The sequence below is a fragment of the Mobula hypostoma genome, chromosome 2 (assembly GCF_963921235.1).
Source record: "Mobula hypostoma chromosome 2, sMobHyp1.1, whole genome shotgun sequence".
NCBI lineage: Eukaryota > Metazoa > Chordata > Chondrichthyes > Myliobatiformes > Myliobatidae > Mobula > Mobula hypostoma.
This window is the reverse complement of record NC_086098.1, coordinates 88,450,035-88,467,368: the sequence shown is the minus strand read 5'-3', so window position 1 is coordinate 88,467,368 and position 17,334 is coordinate 88,450,035. Positions and strand designations below refer to the sequence as shown.

General features: G+C 43.6%; 2 protein-coding genes across 5 annotated transcripts in view; one reads left to right on the top strand and one right to left on the bottom strand.

The window, feature by feature from the left end:
• The window catches only part of prim2 (DNA primase subunit 2), a 293,057-nt gene extending 291,412 nt beyond the window's left edge, over window positions 1-1,645 (bottom strand). For both annotated transcript variants that reach the window (XM_063071792.1, XM_063071782.1), the window contains exon 1: window positions 1,462-1,645. In XM_063071792.1, coding sequence (XP_062927862.1) covers window positions 1,462-1,600 — 139 coding nt within the window. In that variant the 5' untranslated portion in view covers window positions 1,601-1,645. The remainder of the gene's footprint in view (window positions 1-1,461) is intronic.
• A 15,308-nt stretch (window positions 1,646-16,953) lies between these two features.
• The window catches only part of rab23 (RAB23, member RAS oncogene family), a 52,770-nt gene continuing 52,389 nt past the window's right edge, over window positions 16,954-17,334 (top strand). The window contains exon 1 of one of the 3 annotated variants that reach the window (XM_063040161.1): window positions 16,954-17,084. The gene's annotated coding sequence lies outside the window, so the exon portion shown is untranslated. The remainder of the gene's footprint in view (window positions 17,085-17,334) is intronic. The other 2 variants (XM_063040164.1, XM_063040174.1) reach the window with 2 other exon arrangements.

Here is a 17,334-nt window from a genome sequence, read left to right as displayed (position 1 = left end):
AAATGAGCCAAAATGTACTGGTTTTGATGTGTCACAAATAAGTGCATACATTTTAATAAATTTATTTTGAACAAGAGAACACGTGGTACAGCTGCCTCACCTCATAACTCCAACAGTCCAAGTTCAATTCTGAGCTCTGTCTGTGCTGTTTGTACATTGCCTGTTATCTAACATTTCATTAGGAGTTTGAAGAGACCCAGTACGTCACCAGACTCTAGCAAATTTCTATGCATGTACCATGGAGAGCATTCCAACTGGTTGCATTACCATTTGGTATAGAGGGGCCATTGCACAGGGTCAGAAAAAGCTGCAGAAATTGCAAATATAGCCAGCTCCATCATGGGCATATATATCTCAAGGTACTGCTGGCACAGAACAATAAATTTCATGACACATGACAGTGCTACTAAACCCAATTCTGGTCTATGCACATTTAATCCAGCGCCTCTGGGTTCCACTCGCATCCCAAAGACATGAGGGGAGGTTAATTGGTCACTGAAAATTATCCCAAATTCATAGGTAAATTACAGAATCAACAGGGAATTGATTGACAGGAATGCAGCAAGAATAAGATTAGATTATTGTCAGATTCATGTAAATTAGTGTGGGAATGTACAGGGGAAAAAAGAAAGCAATAATTTGAATGGATGAAAGGAACGAAACAACCCTACTCCTAAATAAGAATGTCAGCAGGGAGCATTGATAGGTTGCCAGGCAACAATTAAAGAGAAGTAGTTTTATGATAATGCAGATGTGGATGTTCAAAGGTTTGAGAGATTAAAATAGCACAGCAGAACAAAATAAAAAATCCGGAGGTTCTTTAATTTTCAGCACGACAGTTTTGCCTTGAAAGAATGAGCCTACGTTGTACTTTGTATGATTTAGCCACATCTGGCAGTGCATGGGGTTAAACAACTATTTCCCTTCCTTTGCGTCCTTGACATGCAAAAACGAAACAAATGAAGGAACAAAAATAAGTCTCAGTCCTATCAAAATTGGAACACATTTTCTGAACATCAGATAACCCAAACCAAATAAAGTGTAGCTATATAATTCAACTCAAAATCAAATCATGGTTAGAAAGACATTATGAGAGTGGAGAAGGGAAGGGATAAAAGAATTTTTTATAAGTTAAAGGAGCCAAGAAACATAAATCTGCAGATTCTTGGGAAGTAGCAGAAAAGAAGATTATGAAGAAATCAAATCTCTACTCTCGCTTAAGTTAAACGGGAAAGTGCCGGGACAGTAACAGGTCAGGCAGCATCGTTTTTCAATCCGTGCCCGACTCTTAGCTTCATATGATCTATACATCGGTGGCACATCTGCGTGGGATTCTGCTGGCAGGAATGGTTACCTACATCCCTTCAAACCAAAACGCACGAACACTCTCACGTTTCTCTGCACCCGCCCCTACCCTCTCCCCCTTTCAGGACACGGCGGGCCGGCGATGGGCCTTCTTACGTTTCAGCCTCTCCACTGCCAGGCTCTCGAACTCCTGCAACGAGATATCACCACACGGAGGCTGATCGTAAAACTGGATGGGTAATGGGTACAGTTCCGCCAGCGGGGAAATCGTCCTCTTCGCCCTAAAGAACTGCATTTTCACTCGCCCTCTCCACTCCGCTACAGCGCTCACGGAACTGCAAATTCCCGCCACTCGGAACACCTCCCCCCGTCCGACGGGCAGGAACCACCAATCACCGTATCCGCCTTCACTGCAGATCCGCCCTATAGGCCACAAGAGCCAATCACAGTTCCCAATCTGCTTTACCTATAGGCCACAAGTAGCCAATCACGCTGCCCTCGAAGGCACAACCTTCCGTGTTAGCCCGCCCAACAAGAGAGTTTAGCCAATCATAGTCCGCAATTCACAGCGCTGTTCGTGAGCATAACTAATAGACCAACACAGACGATCATAGTTCCCGCCCTATGCGACTAAGCAACCAATCACAGTGCCTATAATGGACTCAATCTTCAGTGAAGGACAGCATAGTCCCCGCCTGGTAGAACAGTGCATCCAGTCACCGTGAGCAAAACCTTGCGCCCTGGCCCGCCGAATAAAGTTCGAGGTTCAAAGAAAATTTATGATCAAAGTACATATAAATCACCAGATACGATCCTGAGATTCATTTTCTTGCGGGCATATACGATAAATCCTTAATAGAATAACAACCGTAATAGAACCAACGAAAGACTGCATCAACTTGGGTGTTCAACCAGTGTACAAACGACATAAAGAAAATAATAATAATAAATAAGCATCGAATATCGAGAACATGGAAGTCCTTGAAAGAGAGTACATAGGTTGTAGGATCAGTTCAGTGATGCAGCAAGTGAAGTTCAGTGAATTTATCCTCCCTGGTTCAAGAGACTGATGATGAAGGGGTAATAATGGTTCCTGAACCTGGTGACATGAGTCCTGAGGCACCTATACCTTCTTACTGTTGGCAGAAGTGAAAAGGGAGCATGACCTGGGTGATGGGGGTCTCTGATGATGGATGCTGTTTTCCTGCACATGTAGATGTGCTGATGGAGGGAGGGATTTATACCTTACAGACTGGGCCATATCCACTACTTTTTGTAGAATATGGTGTTTCCATACCAGATAATAAAGCAGCCAATCAATATAATCTCCACCACACACCTATAGAAGTTTATCAAACTTTTAGATGGCATGCCGAATCTTCACAAACTTCTAAGGAAGTACAAGCACTGCCTTGCTTTCTTCATAATTACACTTACATGCTGGGCCCAGGTCAGATCCTCTGAAATGATAACGCCAATGAATTTAAAGTTGCTGACCCTCTCTGCCTCTGATTCCCAGAAGATCAATGGATGATGGATGTCCGGTTTATTTCTCCTATAATTAACTCCTTGGTCTGCACAGCCTATCACAGTATTTGATGAGCACTGTTCAGCAGCTCAGTGTGATGACATGGAATTTGGTGCTTCCTCCCATCTGGTGACCAACAGCAGCCGACAACATGCCTGGAGAAATAAGCGTAGGTGGTTGCAAATCTTCCTCTTGGTCAGGAGGAATAATGACAGGTTGTCAGACTGCAAGAACAGTTGTGGACACATAATAGTGACCAGAAGCAGAATAACCAAGTCCAAACCAAGTGAACGGGAAAGCTGAGCAAAAGTTGCATCTTGTAAATTGGTAAATTGATTTATTATTGTCACATGACATTCAGTGGAAAACTTGGCTGGCACACTGTTGATACAGATAAGTTATTTAAAACATTGCATTGAACTAATACAGGAGGGAAAAAATAACCAGCATGAAAAGTAGAGTGTAACAGAAAAATTGCAGTACAGGTCGATAATAAGGTGCAAGATCATAATGAGGCAGATCAAGAGTCTTACCAGGAAATCTTTCAATAGTCATAACAGATCAATAGTCAGAAGCTGCCCTTGAGACTGGTGGTATGTGCTTTCAGACTTTTGTATATTTTGCCCAGTGGGAGAGGGAAGAATAGAGGGTATCTGGAGTAGATCAGTTCTTTGATTATGCTGGCTGATTTACCAAGTTAGCGAGAAGGACAGTCCATGGAAGAGAGGCTGGTTTCCATAATGTGCTGATGTATGCCCACAATTCTCTGTAGTTTCTTGCAGTCATTGGTGGAGCAATTGCCATTGCATCCTATCATTATGCACCTTCACAGGATGCTTTCTATGGTGTATGGGTAAAAATTGGTGAGGGTCAAAAGGCTATAACAAATTACTTTAGCCCTCCTGAAGAAATAGAGGTGCTGGTGAGCTTTCTTGGCTGCAACGTCAATGTGGTTCACCCAGAATGAAGTATTGGCAGTGTTCCTTCCCAGGAACTTGAAGCACTCAGTCTCCTCAACTTCATCACTGTTGATGTAGACAGATGCACTGCTGCCTTTCTGAAGTCAATGACTCTTGTTTTCCCAGCATTGAGAGAAAGGGTTTCAGCCCAAAACGTTGATAATAATAGGTGCTGCCTGGCCTGCTGAGTTTCTCCAGCATTTTATGTGTGTTGTTTGGATTCCAGCCTCTGCAGATTTTCTCTTGTTTGTGAGAGAAAGATCACTGTCTTGACAACCCCATACCACTAAGATCTTTATCTTTCTCCTGTACTCCAACTCATCATTATTTGAGATATGGCTCACTACAGTGGTATCATCTGCAAATTTGTGGAAATTGGCCATGCAGTCGTGAGTGTAATGGAGTAGGAAGCTGTGGGTAGATCTAATGTACCCACAGTTTAAAAAGAAGTTTAAAAAGAAGACCACTATATCCAACGGGCAGCGGAGTGAGAGGCAGCAGAGCGATAGGACTTTGGCTCAATGGGCTTAGGTGGTAACGGGACGAGGCGAGGTGTTATTTGCAGAAAGGAGGAAGTATGTGTGTGAGGTCAGTTTTCTGTGCTTGATGTCAGATGTGGGAGGTCCTGGAGTCTCCCAGACTCCTGGACAGCCATATCTGCACCAGGTGTGTCGAGCTGCAGCTCCTAAGGGCAAGTTAGGGAACTGGAGATGCAGCTTGATGACCTTCACCTTCTTCTTTCTTCTTCTTCTTTTTTGTTTAATGGCGGTTGGCAACCAGTTTTCAGTGCATTACCGCCACCTGCTAGACTTGTGGTGTTCCAACCAAATAAGTCCTGGAGTTCTCTACTTTAGCCAATCTAGTTCAGCCTGCAGTTCTCTATTAGCTTCACTCTGTAGTTGCAATTCCTCGTGAATGCTTAATGCGCTCATTAGATAATGCCGCAAACTGCTATTCTTCCCTAATTATGTCACATGTTTTCGCGTAGCTACATTACCTCAGTAACATTGATTTCATCTACATCACTTGTAAGACTAAAATCATCTTGTTAAAGAATAGTAATTATCGCACGTTATACTTTTAAACTTCTTGTTTTTCCAAGTCTATCTGCTTTTTCGGGTTTTCCTTTTCTTGGATCGTAGCCTGCAGTTGTTTGCTGAGACCTCGGAGTTCTTCATTTGCTTCCACGTTTTCATTTTATAATCTGAATGTAGATAATTCACCTTGCAACAAATTCTTTTTCTTTTTGTATCCTTGTAATAATTTCCTCCATTTTCCAATCTCTTTCCAACTCACCGTTGTTCTTGTCGGGTACTTCTATTTGTTGTTGTAGTTCTGCACATTTACCCTGGGCTTCAACCATAAAATCTGAGGATTTTCCTTAAGTTCTGAAACATTTCTTAAATTCTTAACCATTTGCGATAAGTATACTGCCATTAAAATTCCATCTCCCCTGCCTGTGAACTGTTGGATCCTCCATTCAGCGTTTCTTTGACTTCTTCCCACCGAATTCCTTTAATACCAAGATACTTTTCTGCAGACTTGACGATAATTTTAATTTTCTCAGTTCTTTTGCTTGTTTGCGCTGAACAATTAATTGCATCCACCATAAAAAGCACGAACTCCTTTCTACTCATTAATAGTGTATCCTTATTTTTCATATTACAGATCTCACAATTCACCAGTTTATTATTCCCTGTATTTGTTTGCTTGACAGCCTTTTTTTCATCAACTTCTTTCACTGCCTCTGCATAACTGATTCCTTGAGTTACTTTTACATACTGTATCTCAGCCGCCTTCTTGCTATAAATGCACCCTTGATAAGCTGCGCTGTGTTCCTCGCCACAATTGCGGCATTTCAGCCTAGCGCTCGCTTCACATTTCCCATATTCATGTATTCCAGCGCATCTCCCACACCTTTGTTTTCCTCTGCAAACTGCCGCAATGTGCCCGAATTTCTGATATTTATAGCATCTTACAGGCGGTGGTATATATATTCTAACCGCATAACACATATACCCTAAGTAAACGTTAGTCGGCAATCTTTCTTCATCAAAGTTAATCATTACCGATGAACTATCACACTTTTTCCCATTTCTTGTAACTTTCAACCGTTTGGCCTCAATAATTTTTGTTCCTTTTGTGTTCTGTTTAATCTCATCCATAGTAACTTTTGTTGATATCCCCGAAATAACTCCTCTAGTCCACTTTCTATTGTTGGGTATTAAGCATTGTACTTCTTTGCCGTCTATTTTACATAATCTTATCACTTTACCTTGCTGAGAACTACCACGACAAATCACTAATAGTGATCCATTTCGTAAAATCTTTGCTCCTTTAATCTCGCCTAGAATTTTGTTGAGCATCTTCGTCAAACGAATCGGGTTCCAATCACCAAAAGACGCCCCGTCTTCGCTTAGTTTTATAATTGCTTTAATTTCATCTTCTTTCCATTGTTTTGCTGTCCTGCTTTGATCATCCGCTGACTCCTCAGAGTTTGATATCCCGTACCTCTGCTTTCTTTTCTTCCTCTTTCCATTCCGTTCCTCCTTCCCGCCGACCTCCATCTCTAGTTCACTTCCACTCTTGCCAAAAACTTCCTTCAACAGCTTGGCTCTTTCCTTGATGTTCTCTCTCTCCACCATTTTCCATTCAGCCGTCTCAACCCACTACTTCCAACACACATTTAATCTCCTCTCGACTCCTAACTCCAAGCACCCAAACCAGCCAGTTCATAACCTTCACCTGGTCAGGAAGAGTGAGGAGGTGACAGAAAGGAGTTATAGGCAGGTGGTCACACTGGGGCCATGGGAGACAGACAAGTGGGTCTCAGTCAGGAGGGGGAAGGGGAAGAATCAGGTACTAGAGAGTACCCCTGCGGCTGTATCCCTGACAATAAGTACTCCTGTTTGAGTTCTGTTGGGGGGGGGAACAGCCTACCTGGGGGGAGCAACAGTGGCCGTGCCTTTGGCTCAGAGTCTGGCCCTGTGGCTCAGAAGGGTAGGGAAAGGAAGAGGAAGGCAGTAGTGATAGGGGACTTGAGAGTTAGGGGGTCAGACAGGCGATTCTTTGGACACAGGAAAGAAACTCGGATGGTAGTTTGCCTCCCAGGTGTCAGGGTCCGGGATGTTTCAGGTGGCGTCCAAGATATCCTGGAGACCAGCCAGAAGTCATAGTACATATTGGTACTAATGACATAGGTAGGAAAAGGGAAGAGGTCCTGAGAAAAGACTACAGGGAGTTAGGAAGGAAGTTGAGAAGCAGGACTGCAAAGATAGTAATCTCAGGATTATTGCCTGTACCACGTGACAGTGAGTATAGGAATAGAATGAGGTGGAGGATAAATGCGTGGCTGAGGGATCAGAGCAGGGGGCAGGGATTCAGATTTCTGGATCATTGGGACCTCTTTTGGGGCAGGTGTGACCTGTACAAAAAGGACGGGTTGCACTTGAATCCCAGGGGGACCAATATCCTGGCGGGGACATTTGCTAAGGCTGCTGGGGAGAGTTTAAACTAGAATTGTTGGGGGGTGGGAACCAAACTGAAGAGACTGGGGAAGAGGAAGTTGGCTCACAAATAGAGAAAGCTTGTAGACAAATGTGTGAAGCAAGATAGGCAGGTGATAGAGAAGGGACGCACTCAGACCAAAGGTTTGAGATGCATCTATTTTAACACAATGAGTGTTGTGAACAAAGTGGATGAGCTCAGAGCGTGGATCAGTACTTGGGGATATGATGTGGTGGCCATTACAGAGACTTGGATGGCTCAGGGATAGGAATGGTTACTTCAAGTGCCGGGTTTTAGATGTTTCAGAAAGGACAGGGAGGGAGGCAAAAGAGGTGGGGGCATGGCACTGTCGATCAGAGATAGTGACAGTGTCACAGCTGCAGAAAAGGTGGACGCCATGGAGGGATTGTCAACGGAGCCTCTGTGGGTGGAGGTTAGGAACAGGAAGGGGTCAATAATACTACTGGGCGTTTTTTATAGGCTGCCCAATAGTAACAGGGATATCAAGGAGCAGATAGGGAAACAGATCCTGGAAAGGTGTAATAATAACAGAGTTGTCATGATGGGAGATCTTAATTTCCCAAATATCAATTGGCACCTCCCTAGAACAAGGGGTTTACATGGGGTGGAGTTTGTTAGGTGTGTTCAGGAAGGTTTCTTGACACAATATTAGATAAGCCTACAAGAGGAGAGGCTGTACTATCAGATCTCTCAGTGGGAGAGCATTTTGGAGATAGTGATCATAATTCTATTTCCTCTACAATAGCATTGGAGAGAGATAGGAACAGACAAGTTAGAAAAGCGTTTAACTGGAGGAAGGGTAATTATGAGGCTGTCAGGCAGGAAATTGGAAGCTTAAATTGGAAACAGATGTTCTCAGGGAGAAGTACGGAAGAAATGTGGCAAATGTTCAGGGGATATTTCTGTGGAGTTCTGCACAGGTACGTTCCAATGAGACAGGGAAGTTATGGTAGGGTACAGGAACCATGGTGTACAAAGGCTGTAATAAATCTAGTCAAGAAGAAAAGAAAAGCTTACAAAAGGTTCAGAGAGCTAGGCAATGTTAGAGATCTAGAAGATTATAACACTAATAGGAAGGAGCTTAAGCAGGAAATTAGGAGAGCCAGAAGGGGTCATGAGAAGGCCTTGGCGGGCAGGATTAAGAAAAACCCCAAGGCATTCTACAAGTATGTGAAGAGCAAGAGGATAAGATGTGAAAGAATAGGACCTATCAAGTGTGACAATGGGGAAGTGTGTATGGAACCGGAGGAAATAGCAGAGGTACTTAATGAATACCTTACTTCAGTATTCACTATGGAAAGGGATCTTGGTGATTGTAGTGATGACTTGCAGCAGACTGAAAAGCTTGAGCATGTTGATATTAAGAAAGAGGATGTGCTGGAGCTGTTGGAAAGCATCAAGTTGGATAAGTCGCCGGGACCGGATGAGGTGTACCCCAGGCTACTGTGGGAGGCAAGGCAGGAGATTGCTGAGCCTCTGGCGTTGATCTTTGCATCATCATGGGGACGGGAGAGGTTCCAGAGGATTGGAGGGTTGCGGATGTTGTTCCTTTATTCAAGAAAGGGAGTAGAGATAGCCCAGGAAATTATAGACCAGTGAGTCTTACCTCAGTGGTTGGTAAGTTGATGGAGAATATCCTGAGAGGCAGGATTTATGAACATTTGAAGAGGTATAATATGATTAGGAATAGTCAGCATGGCTTTGTCAAGGGCAGGTCGTGCCTTACAAGCCTGATTGAATTTTTTGAGGACGTGACCAAACACATTGATGAAGGAAGAGCAGTAGATGTAGTGTATATGGATTTCAGCAAGGCATTTGATAAGGTACCCCATGCAAGGCTTATTGAGAAAGTAAGGAGGCATGGGATCCAAGGGGACATTGCTATGTGGATCCAGAACTGGCTGGCCCACAGAAGGAAAAGAGTGGTTGTAGACAGGTCATATTCTGCATGGAGGTCGGTCACCAGTGGAGTGCCTCCAGGATCTGTTCTGGGACCCTTACTCTTTGTGATTTTTATAAATGACCTGGATGAGGAAGTGGAGGGATGGGTTAGTAAGTTTGCTGATGACACAAAGGTCGGAGCTATTGTGGATAGTGTGTCAGAGGTTACAGCGGGACATTGATAGGATGCAAAACTGGGCTGAGAAGTGGCAGATGGAGTTCAACCCAGATAATTGTGAAGTGGTTCATTTTGGTAGGTCAAATATGATGGCAGAATATAGTATTAATGGTAAGACTCTTGGCAGTGTGGAGGATCAGAGGAATCTTGGGGTCCGAGTCTATAGGACGCTCAAAGCAGCTGCGCAGGTTGACTCTGTGGTTAAGAAGGAGTACGGTGTATTGGCCTTCATCAATCGTGGAATTGAATGTAGGAGCCAAAGGGTAATGTTGCAGCTATATAGGACCCTGGTCAGACCCCACTTGGAGTACTGTGCTCAGTTCTGATTGCCTCACTACAGGAAGGATGTGGAAGCCATGGAAAGGGTGCAGAGGAGATTTTCAAGGACATTGCCTGGATTGGGGAGCATGCCTTATGAGAATAGGTTGAGTGAACTCGGCCTTTTCTCCTTGGAGCGACGGAAAATGAGAGGTGACCTGATAGAGGTGTATAAGATGATGAGAGGCATTGATCATATGGATAGACAGAGGCTTTTTCCCAGGGCAGAAATGGTTGCCACAAGAGGACACAGGTTTAAGTTGCTGGGGAGTAGGTACAGAGGAGATGTCAGGGGTATGTTTTTAACTCAGAGAGTGGTGAGTGTGTGGAATGGGCTACCAGCTACGGTGGTGGAGGCGGATACGATAGGGTCTTTTAGGAGACTTTTGGATAAGTACATGGAGCTTAGAAAAATAGAGGGCTGTGGGTAAGCCTGGTAATTTCTAAGGTAGGGACTAGGGACATGTTCAACACAACTTTGTGGGCCGAACTGCCTGTATTGTGCTGTAGGTTTTCTATGTTTCTAATGAGGCACCACTTTTGATGATAATCATGATGGAGATGCTACTGCCTAGATAAATATGTCAGGAACATGAGGGATTTTATCAGCAAGGTGTGTTAGGTGGTGACTCTCCAATCTTCTTCTGTCCAAAACATGCACTGGATTCATTAAGCTCATCAGAAAGAGATGCTGTTGTTGATAATTCTGCCTGTCTTTGTCCTGTAGCCCAGTAGAGCACATAAGCCCTGCATTGTCTGTTAGCTGGTCTCACACTTAAACTTGTTCCTTGGCATTCCTGATAGCTTTACGAAGGTCATATCTCAATTTCTTGTAAATATCAGGGTCACCTGCTCTGAACACTACTGTCCTAGTCTTTCGTAAGAAGCGCATCTCCCAGTTCATCCATGGTTTCTGATTTGGGAACACCCGATTGTCCTCTTTACACAATCCCCAATACACTTACTGATACAGTCTGTGACATGATACTTATCCAGGCCGGCTGTTGAGTCTTTGAACATAGATCAGTCTGCCTGTCACCTACAGGAAAATAGATAATTTATATTTGTGGAAAGATAAAGACATAAAATATGGCTTTATATGCAAAATATTAAGTTTTAAAAGTTTAAAAATAAATGGGAACATGAAGTTGATTACGTAATAAATATTTTGTGAGGAACTACTTGCATTTATGTGGGGCTTTGCAGTACAATGAATGGTGATTTCCCTGTGACATAACATTGTGTGAATTTTGCCTGACATAATGAATACTCTGTTAGCACATTTTGTGCTTTATTTCAGGGTTCCAGCATCATTCCATCTGAAATGCAGTTAGTTGTAATACAGGAAACTGAATATCAGTTTACACAGAGCAAGATCGCACAAACAGAAGTGTAAAAAGGAACGGGTAAAGAAAACAACTTACCAGACTGTTTTAGTGATGATCATAATTGAATAAATGTTGACAAGAACAACTCAAGAGTTGATTGTACATGAATACTTTGACAATTAAATGAACCTATGAACACAATAATAAAAAAGCACAATGAATGTAAATCCTTAAGATAGCTTATATGCATAGATTTATCTATACATATAAATAGGCCCTTCAAGCCTGCTCTGACATTCAGTAGGACTATTTCTGATATCCTACCTCAGTCCCATTTTCTTGAACTATCCCCCAGAATCGCTGGTTCCCTTAATGTGAGGGTTTTTTTTCTGTTTTGCATCAGAGAATCTCATAATCCAATCAGCAAATCTCCGATAATCCAGCATCCAATTGTTCTGAAATCCTAATGGTCCACCATCTTCTTCACTCAGTGGTCTAGAATATGAGCAAAGGGTCCTGAATGTACATTCGGAACTGGGAGTCCAGAGTCAGGCTGGGGTCCATTCTGCAAGTGGTTGGAATTGAAGTTGCAGGAGGTCAGAGCCAGGTTCCCTCTAAAAACTCTGGATTCACTGGAAAGTTTATTACATCAGAGAAAAACATATAAAGTGAAATATGCTCTTCTTTCAGTTAGTCCTGACGAAGGGTCTCGGCCCGAAACATCGACTGTACCTCTTCCTAGAGATGCTGCCTGGCCTGCTGCGTTCACCAGCAACTTTGATGTGTGTTGCGTAAAGTGAAATAAAACTGTTTGAAATAGTCGAGTAAATACATTAAACTGGCACCATCAAATTTTCAAGGATACCGCATTATCAGATTTTTACTGTAGTCATTTGTCATTAGTTGAAGTCAGGCAAAATTCAAAATCATAAAGTTGGCAGATCTAGGATATTGAGAGCAGTGTTGAGCATCTTATCTAATGTGTTGGTATTGGAGAGGTTCCAGATGAGACTCATGTGAATGAAATGAAAGGGTTAACATACAAAGGGCATTTGATAGCCTTGGGGCCTGTACTCACTGGAGTTGAAACCTATCGTACATTGAAAGACCTAGATGGAGTGGACAGGGAAAGGATGTTTCAAATAGTGGGGCAAGTCAAGGACCATCAGGGCCAGCCTCAGAATAGAAGGACATCCCTTTAGGACAGAGATAAGGAGGAATTTATTTCGCCAGGTGGCCGAGAATCTGTGGAATTCATTGCCACGGATGGCTCTGGAGGCCAATTCATGGAGTATATCTAAAGCAGTGATTGATAGGTTCTTGATTAGTATGGGAGTCAAAGGTTACAGAGAAAGCAGGAGAATGAAGTTGAGAGGGAAAATAAGTCAGTCATAATAGAATGACAGAGCAAACTTGATGGACCAAATAGCCTAATTCTGCTCCAATCTCTTATGGTCTTATAAGGCATTTGTTAAAAACAGTCATAGAGCTCTCCCTGTCCAGAGCTGACGGAGAGATGCAAATCTCAGGGGTGGGATTTCAAACCACAATCTTCTGATTTAAAAATTAGAAAACTGTAAATGAGTCATAGCTGACGAGTCATAGCTGACAAGTCATAGCCTCCCACCACCCTACCAGGGATCGGGTTCCTCTTGTCCTCACCTACCACTCCACCAGCCTCCGAGTCCAGCACATAATTCTCTGAAAATTCTACCATCTCCAAGCACATCTTCCCCCCCCCCACTTCTACTTTCTGCAGGGATCACTCCCTATGCGACTACAGTGTGTTTCCAGTTTGCCTTCCTGTACGTTAGTGAGACCAGACACTGCTTCACCAAGCATCTATGTTCCGTCCACCAGAACAAGCTGGATCTCCCTGTGGCCAACCATTTTAACTCCACTTCCCATTTCCATTCTGATATGTCCATCCATGGCCTCCTCCACTGTCGTGATAAGGTCACACTTAGCTTGGAGGAACAACACCTTATATTCTGTTTGGGTAGCCTCAATTTTTCAAACTTCTGGTAATGCCTCCCAACACCCCCCCCCCCATTTCCTATCCCCTTTCCTTTCTATTACTTCACTTCACCAATCAACTTCCCAGCTCTTTATTTCATTCCTCCCCCACCGGGTTTCACCTATCACTTAATGGTTCCCTCTTCCCTCCCCCCACCTTTTTAATCAACTCCTCAGCGTTTTTTCTCCAGTCCTGCCGAAGGGTTTCAGCCCAAAATGTTGACTGTACTCTTTTTCCATGGATGCAGCCTGGCCTGCTGAGTTCCTCCAGCATTTTGTGTGTGTTGCTTGGATTTCCAGCATCCGCAGATTTTCTCTTGTTCATAGCTGACGAGCGTACATTTTAACTTGTCCTAATATAGACAACCATTTCCAAAGAATAGGAAGCTAAATGAGCAATTCATCAAAACCACAAAAATATGGCAATAAACTGCTGCAGGAAGTGCCCCAGATGGAATGACTGTAATCTGTGAGAATTCCTCCTCTGGTTTGTTTCCAACATATTTAACATACCTTGAGTGGCACTAGAGGGAGGCAGAGATGACAAGACCAGCCCCTGCCTATTCACCTGCCCATTACACTAATTATTGGATCATGCATATCACTTCTACCTTGTTTGTAAGTTCCTTGCCTCTGGTTTCTTTACTCTCTTTTGGAATAACCTTTGTTAGTGAAGTCTTGTTTTCCTTTGTTGGAAACTCTAGTTTCTGAAACAGTAGATTATTTTTATTTTGATTTTGCCTGTGAAGTTTTTGGACCCTCTGCCTGTACCTTGTCTGTTAAAGAATCCAGTAAAGCCTTGTTGGATTTTTTTCCTGTAGTTTTGGGTGTAGTTGGGTTCACCACTCAGTGTAAGGGAAGGTAAAACTGAAGAAGTTACTTGGTCAGCTGTGATAATATTCAGAGATGCAAGTGAATTACCATTTGTGATATAAGATGAGGATTATATAATTTACATAACGTATACTGTGAAATACAGTTGAGGAATGTGTAGAGCAGGGGTTCCCAACTTTCTTTAATGGTAGAGGTCCATGACATCAAGGTTGGGAGTACCTGGTGTGGGGGAGATAATTAGATCTATCCAATAAAACATAATTGTTTATTAATTTGTGGAGAATGAGAATAATTATCTCCTGGCGACTTATCCAATAGGAACTTGAATACACAGCTGAAGTGAGAAAAGAAAAAAGTGAAAGTAGAAGTTAGCAAAAATAAGGGTGAGGAGCAAATAAAAGACTAAAATTATAATATTAATGTGGGAAGTATTTGCAATAAGGTAGGTGACTTAACAGTATAAGTTGACTCAAGCAGTTATTTAGATGCTACTGAATTTCATGCTGCAAGTTAACCAAGAATGACCATAAAATTAATCAGCAGAATTAGGCCATTTGGCCTATTGAGTCTACGCTGTCATTTGATCATGGCTGATCTTTTTTTTCCCCTCAGCCCCATGTTCACAATACTCACCAGTGCCTTATAAAGCCGCAGCATCCTATCTCTACTCTTGTATTCTAGGCCTTTTGAAATGAATGCAGACATTGCATTCGCCTCCATCACCACTGACTCAACCTGCAAGTTAACCTTGAGGGTGTTCTGCACAAAGATTCCCAAGTCCCTTTGCATCTCAGATTTTTGGATTTTCTCTCTGTTTGGAAAATAGCCTACACATTTATTTCTACTATTAAAGTGAATGACCATGCATTTTCCAACATTGTATTTCATTTGCCACCCTCTTGCCCATTCTCCTAATCTGTCCAATTCCTTCTGCAGTCTTTCTGTTTCCTCAACACTACCTGCCCCTCCACCAAACTTTGTATCATCTGCACAGTTGCCAACAAAGCCATCTATTCCATCTAAATCATTGATATCCAGCATAAAAAGGAGTCCCAACACCAACACAACTACACACTGGCAGCCAACCGGAAAAGGATCCTTTTATTCCTACTTGCTGTCTCCTACCAATCAGCCAATGCTCTATCCATGCCAGTAACTTTCCTGCGATACCATGGGCTCCTAACTTGGTAAGCAGTCTCGTGTGTGGCACTTTGTCAAAGGCCTTCTGAAAGTCCAAATGTACAACATCTACTGTATCTCCTTTATCATATGTGTAATCTCCTCAAAGAATTCAAACAGGTTTGTTAGGCAAGATTTTCCCTTAAGGAGACCATGCTGACTTTGTCCTATCTTATCATGTGTCACCAAGTACTCCATAACCTCATCCTTAACGATTGACTTCAACAACTTCCCAACCACTGAGGTCAGGCTAACTGGTCTGTAACTTTCTTCCTGCTGCCTTCCTCCTTTCTTAAAGAGTGGAGTGCCATTTGCAATTTTCCAGTCCTCTGGCACCATGCCAGAGTCCAATGATTTTTTTTTGAGAAATCATTACTAATGCCTCCACAATCTCTACCGATACCTCTTTCAGAACCTGAGGGTGCAGTTCATCTTGCCTGGGTGACTTGTGTATCTTTAGGTCTTTCAGCACCTTCTCTCTTGTAATAATAACTGCTCTCACTTCTCTTCCCTCATACTGATAACCTTCTTGGGGCACTGCCTTTTACAGATGTTCTCAATGGTGGGAGGCTTGTGCCCCTGATGGAGCTGGTCGAGTCTGCAATAGTAATCATGCATGACTTTTGTCCACACATACATTGGTTCAGCCTGATTAGTGAAAGCAAAGGAAAGAGGACTTCTTGAAATGTATAAACAATGGTTTTTAGAGCAATACACTGAGGAACTATCTGGAAGACTGATAATCCTACACTGTATATGCAATGAGAAAGCAATACACTTACAACCTTGTTATGTGGTCTGTCATGGAAGAGCAGATGTAGTATAATAAACACGAGCTTCTCCAGCTCTGGAAAGCTTGACCAACACATATGATGCCGAGGGAGTGCAGCAGGTCAAGCAGCATCTATGAAGGGGAATAAACATTGGTGTTTTGGACAGAGACCTGAAATGTCGACTGTTTATTCCTCTCCAGAGATGCTAAGTTCCTCTAGCATTTTGTGAGTTGTACATAGCATAAAATAATTCTTCATTTAGATTAAAATGGTCCACATGTGGGGTCACAGTCTCATGATACAAGATAAAATGAGAAATTAAGTTAATGATCAGCCATGATCATGTGGGAATAGGCCTCCAAATGGCCAAACAGCCAACTTCTGCTCCTAACTTCAGATGGTCAACCATGAAATCCTCCCCCAGTAGATCTGTCCTTTCTTGGAGTGTGGTAATGGCTCTGAATTCCTTGTCATTAAGCATTACCTTGTTTACTACGCCACCCTTGTTTACTGCCTGTTTTCACTGCTGTTTTCATTGACCAACAAAAGACCATTGCCTTCCACACCTCTCTTAACCATCCAAGTTTCTCTTAAATGTTATAATTAAGTCACGATGGTGCTGGTGAACTATGGCGATGTTTTGTGGGCTGCGGACAATACTTCTAAATACAGTACATGCATCACTTCTGCTCGCTGCCCTCTTAGTGAAGTAGTTTCTCCTCAGATTCTCTTTAAATATTTCACTTTCAGACTAAACTTGTGACCACTGGTTCTGGTTTCACCCACCCTGGGGTGGAGTATGTGCCTGCATGCGTTCGCATTTTGTCAGATCTCCTCTCACTCATCTGCATTCCATGGAATGAAGTACTGCCCGCAGGGATCCTGCCGCAGGGAGCGGGTGTCGTGACTCCGCTGCAAGGACGGGATGCTGGTGCTGATCCGCTGCCATGGCAACGACGCTCACGTGCAGCAAGAACACACGCGCGCGCACGGTCTCAGCCCGCCCTCGCGACGCCTGCTCAGTATTGTCCCTACGCCCCCCCCCACCTCCACAGCTCGGTTTCCGCTTCCGCCAGTTGTCCGGGGTACCGGGCGGTGATTGTCCCGCCCGTCCAGTCCTGTCTTCGCTGCTGGTCCGAAGTGATGCCCCGCGCTGCGGCCGACTGAGGTGTAACGGGAGCGGAGGAGCGGCCGAAGGTAGGAGGAAGGTAGAGAGGGCAGGCTGAAGGAGCGGGTGCCCACCCCTGTCTGCGGTGGGGGAGGGCTGCGCCTCCCCTCTCCTGGTTTTGGGGAAGAAAGTGGGGCAACAGAGTATGGTGGCAAGTCCCCTATCTGGGGAGTAGGATTGAGTCTTCCGCGAGGTTAGGGGAGGGTTGTACGCCCTGCCTGCTGAGTATGCTGGTTGTCCGGTGTTTGTAGAGTGGGATCGAACCCTCTGGGGTTGAGG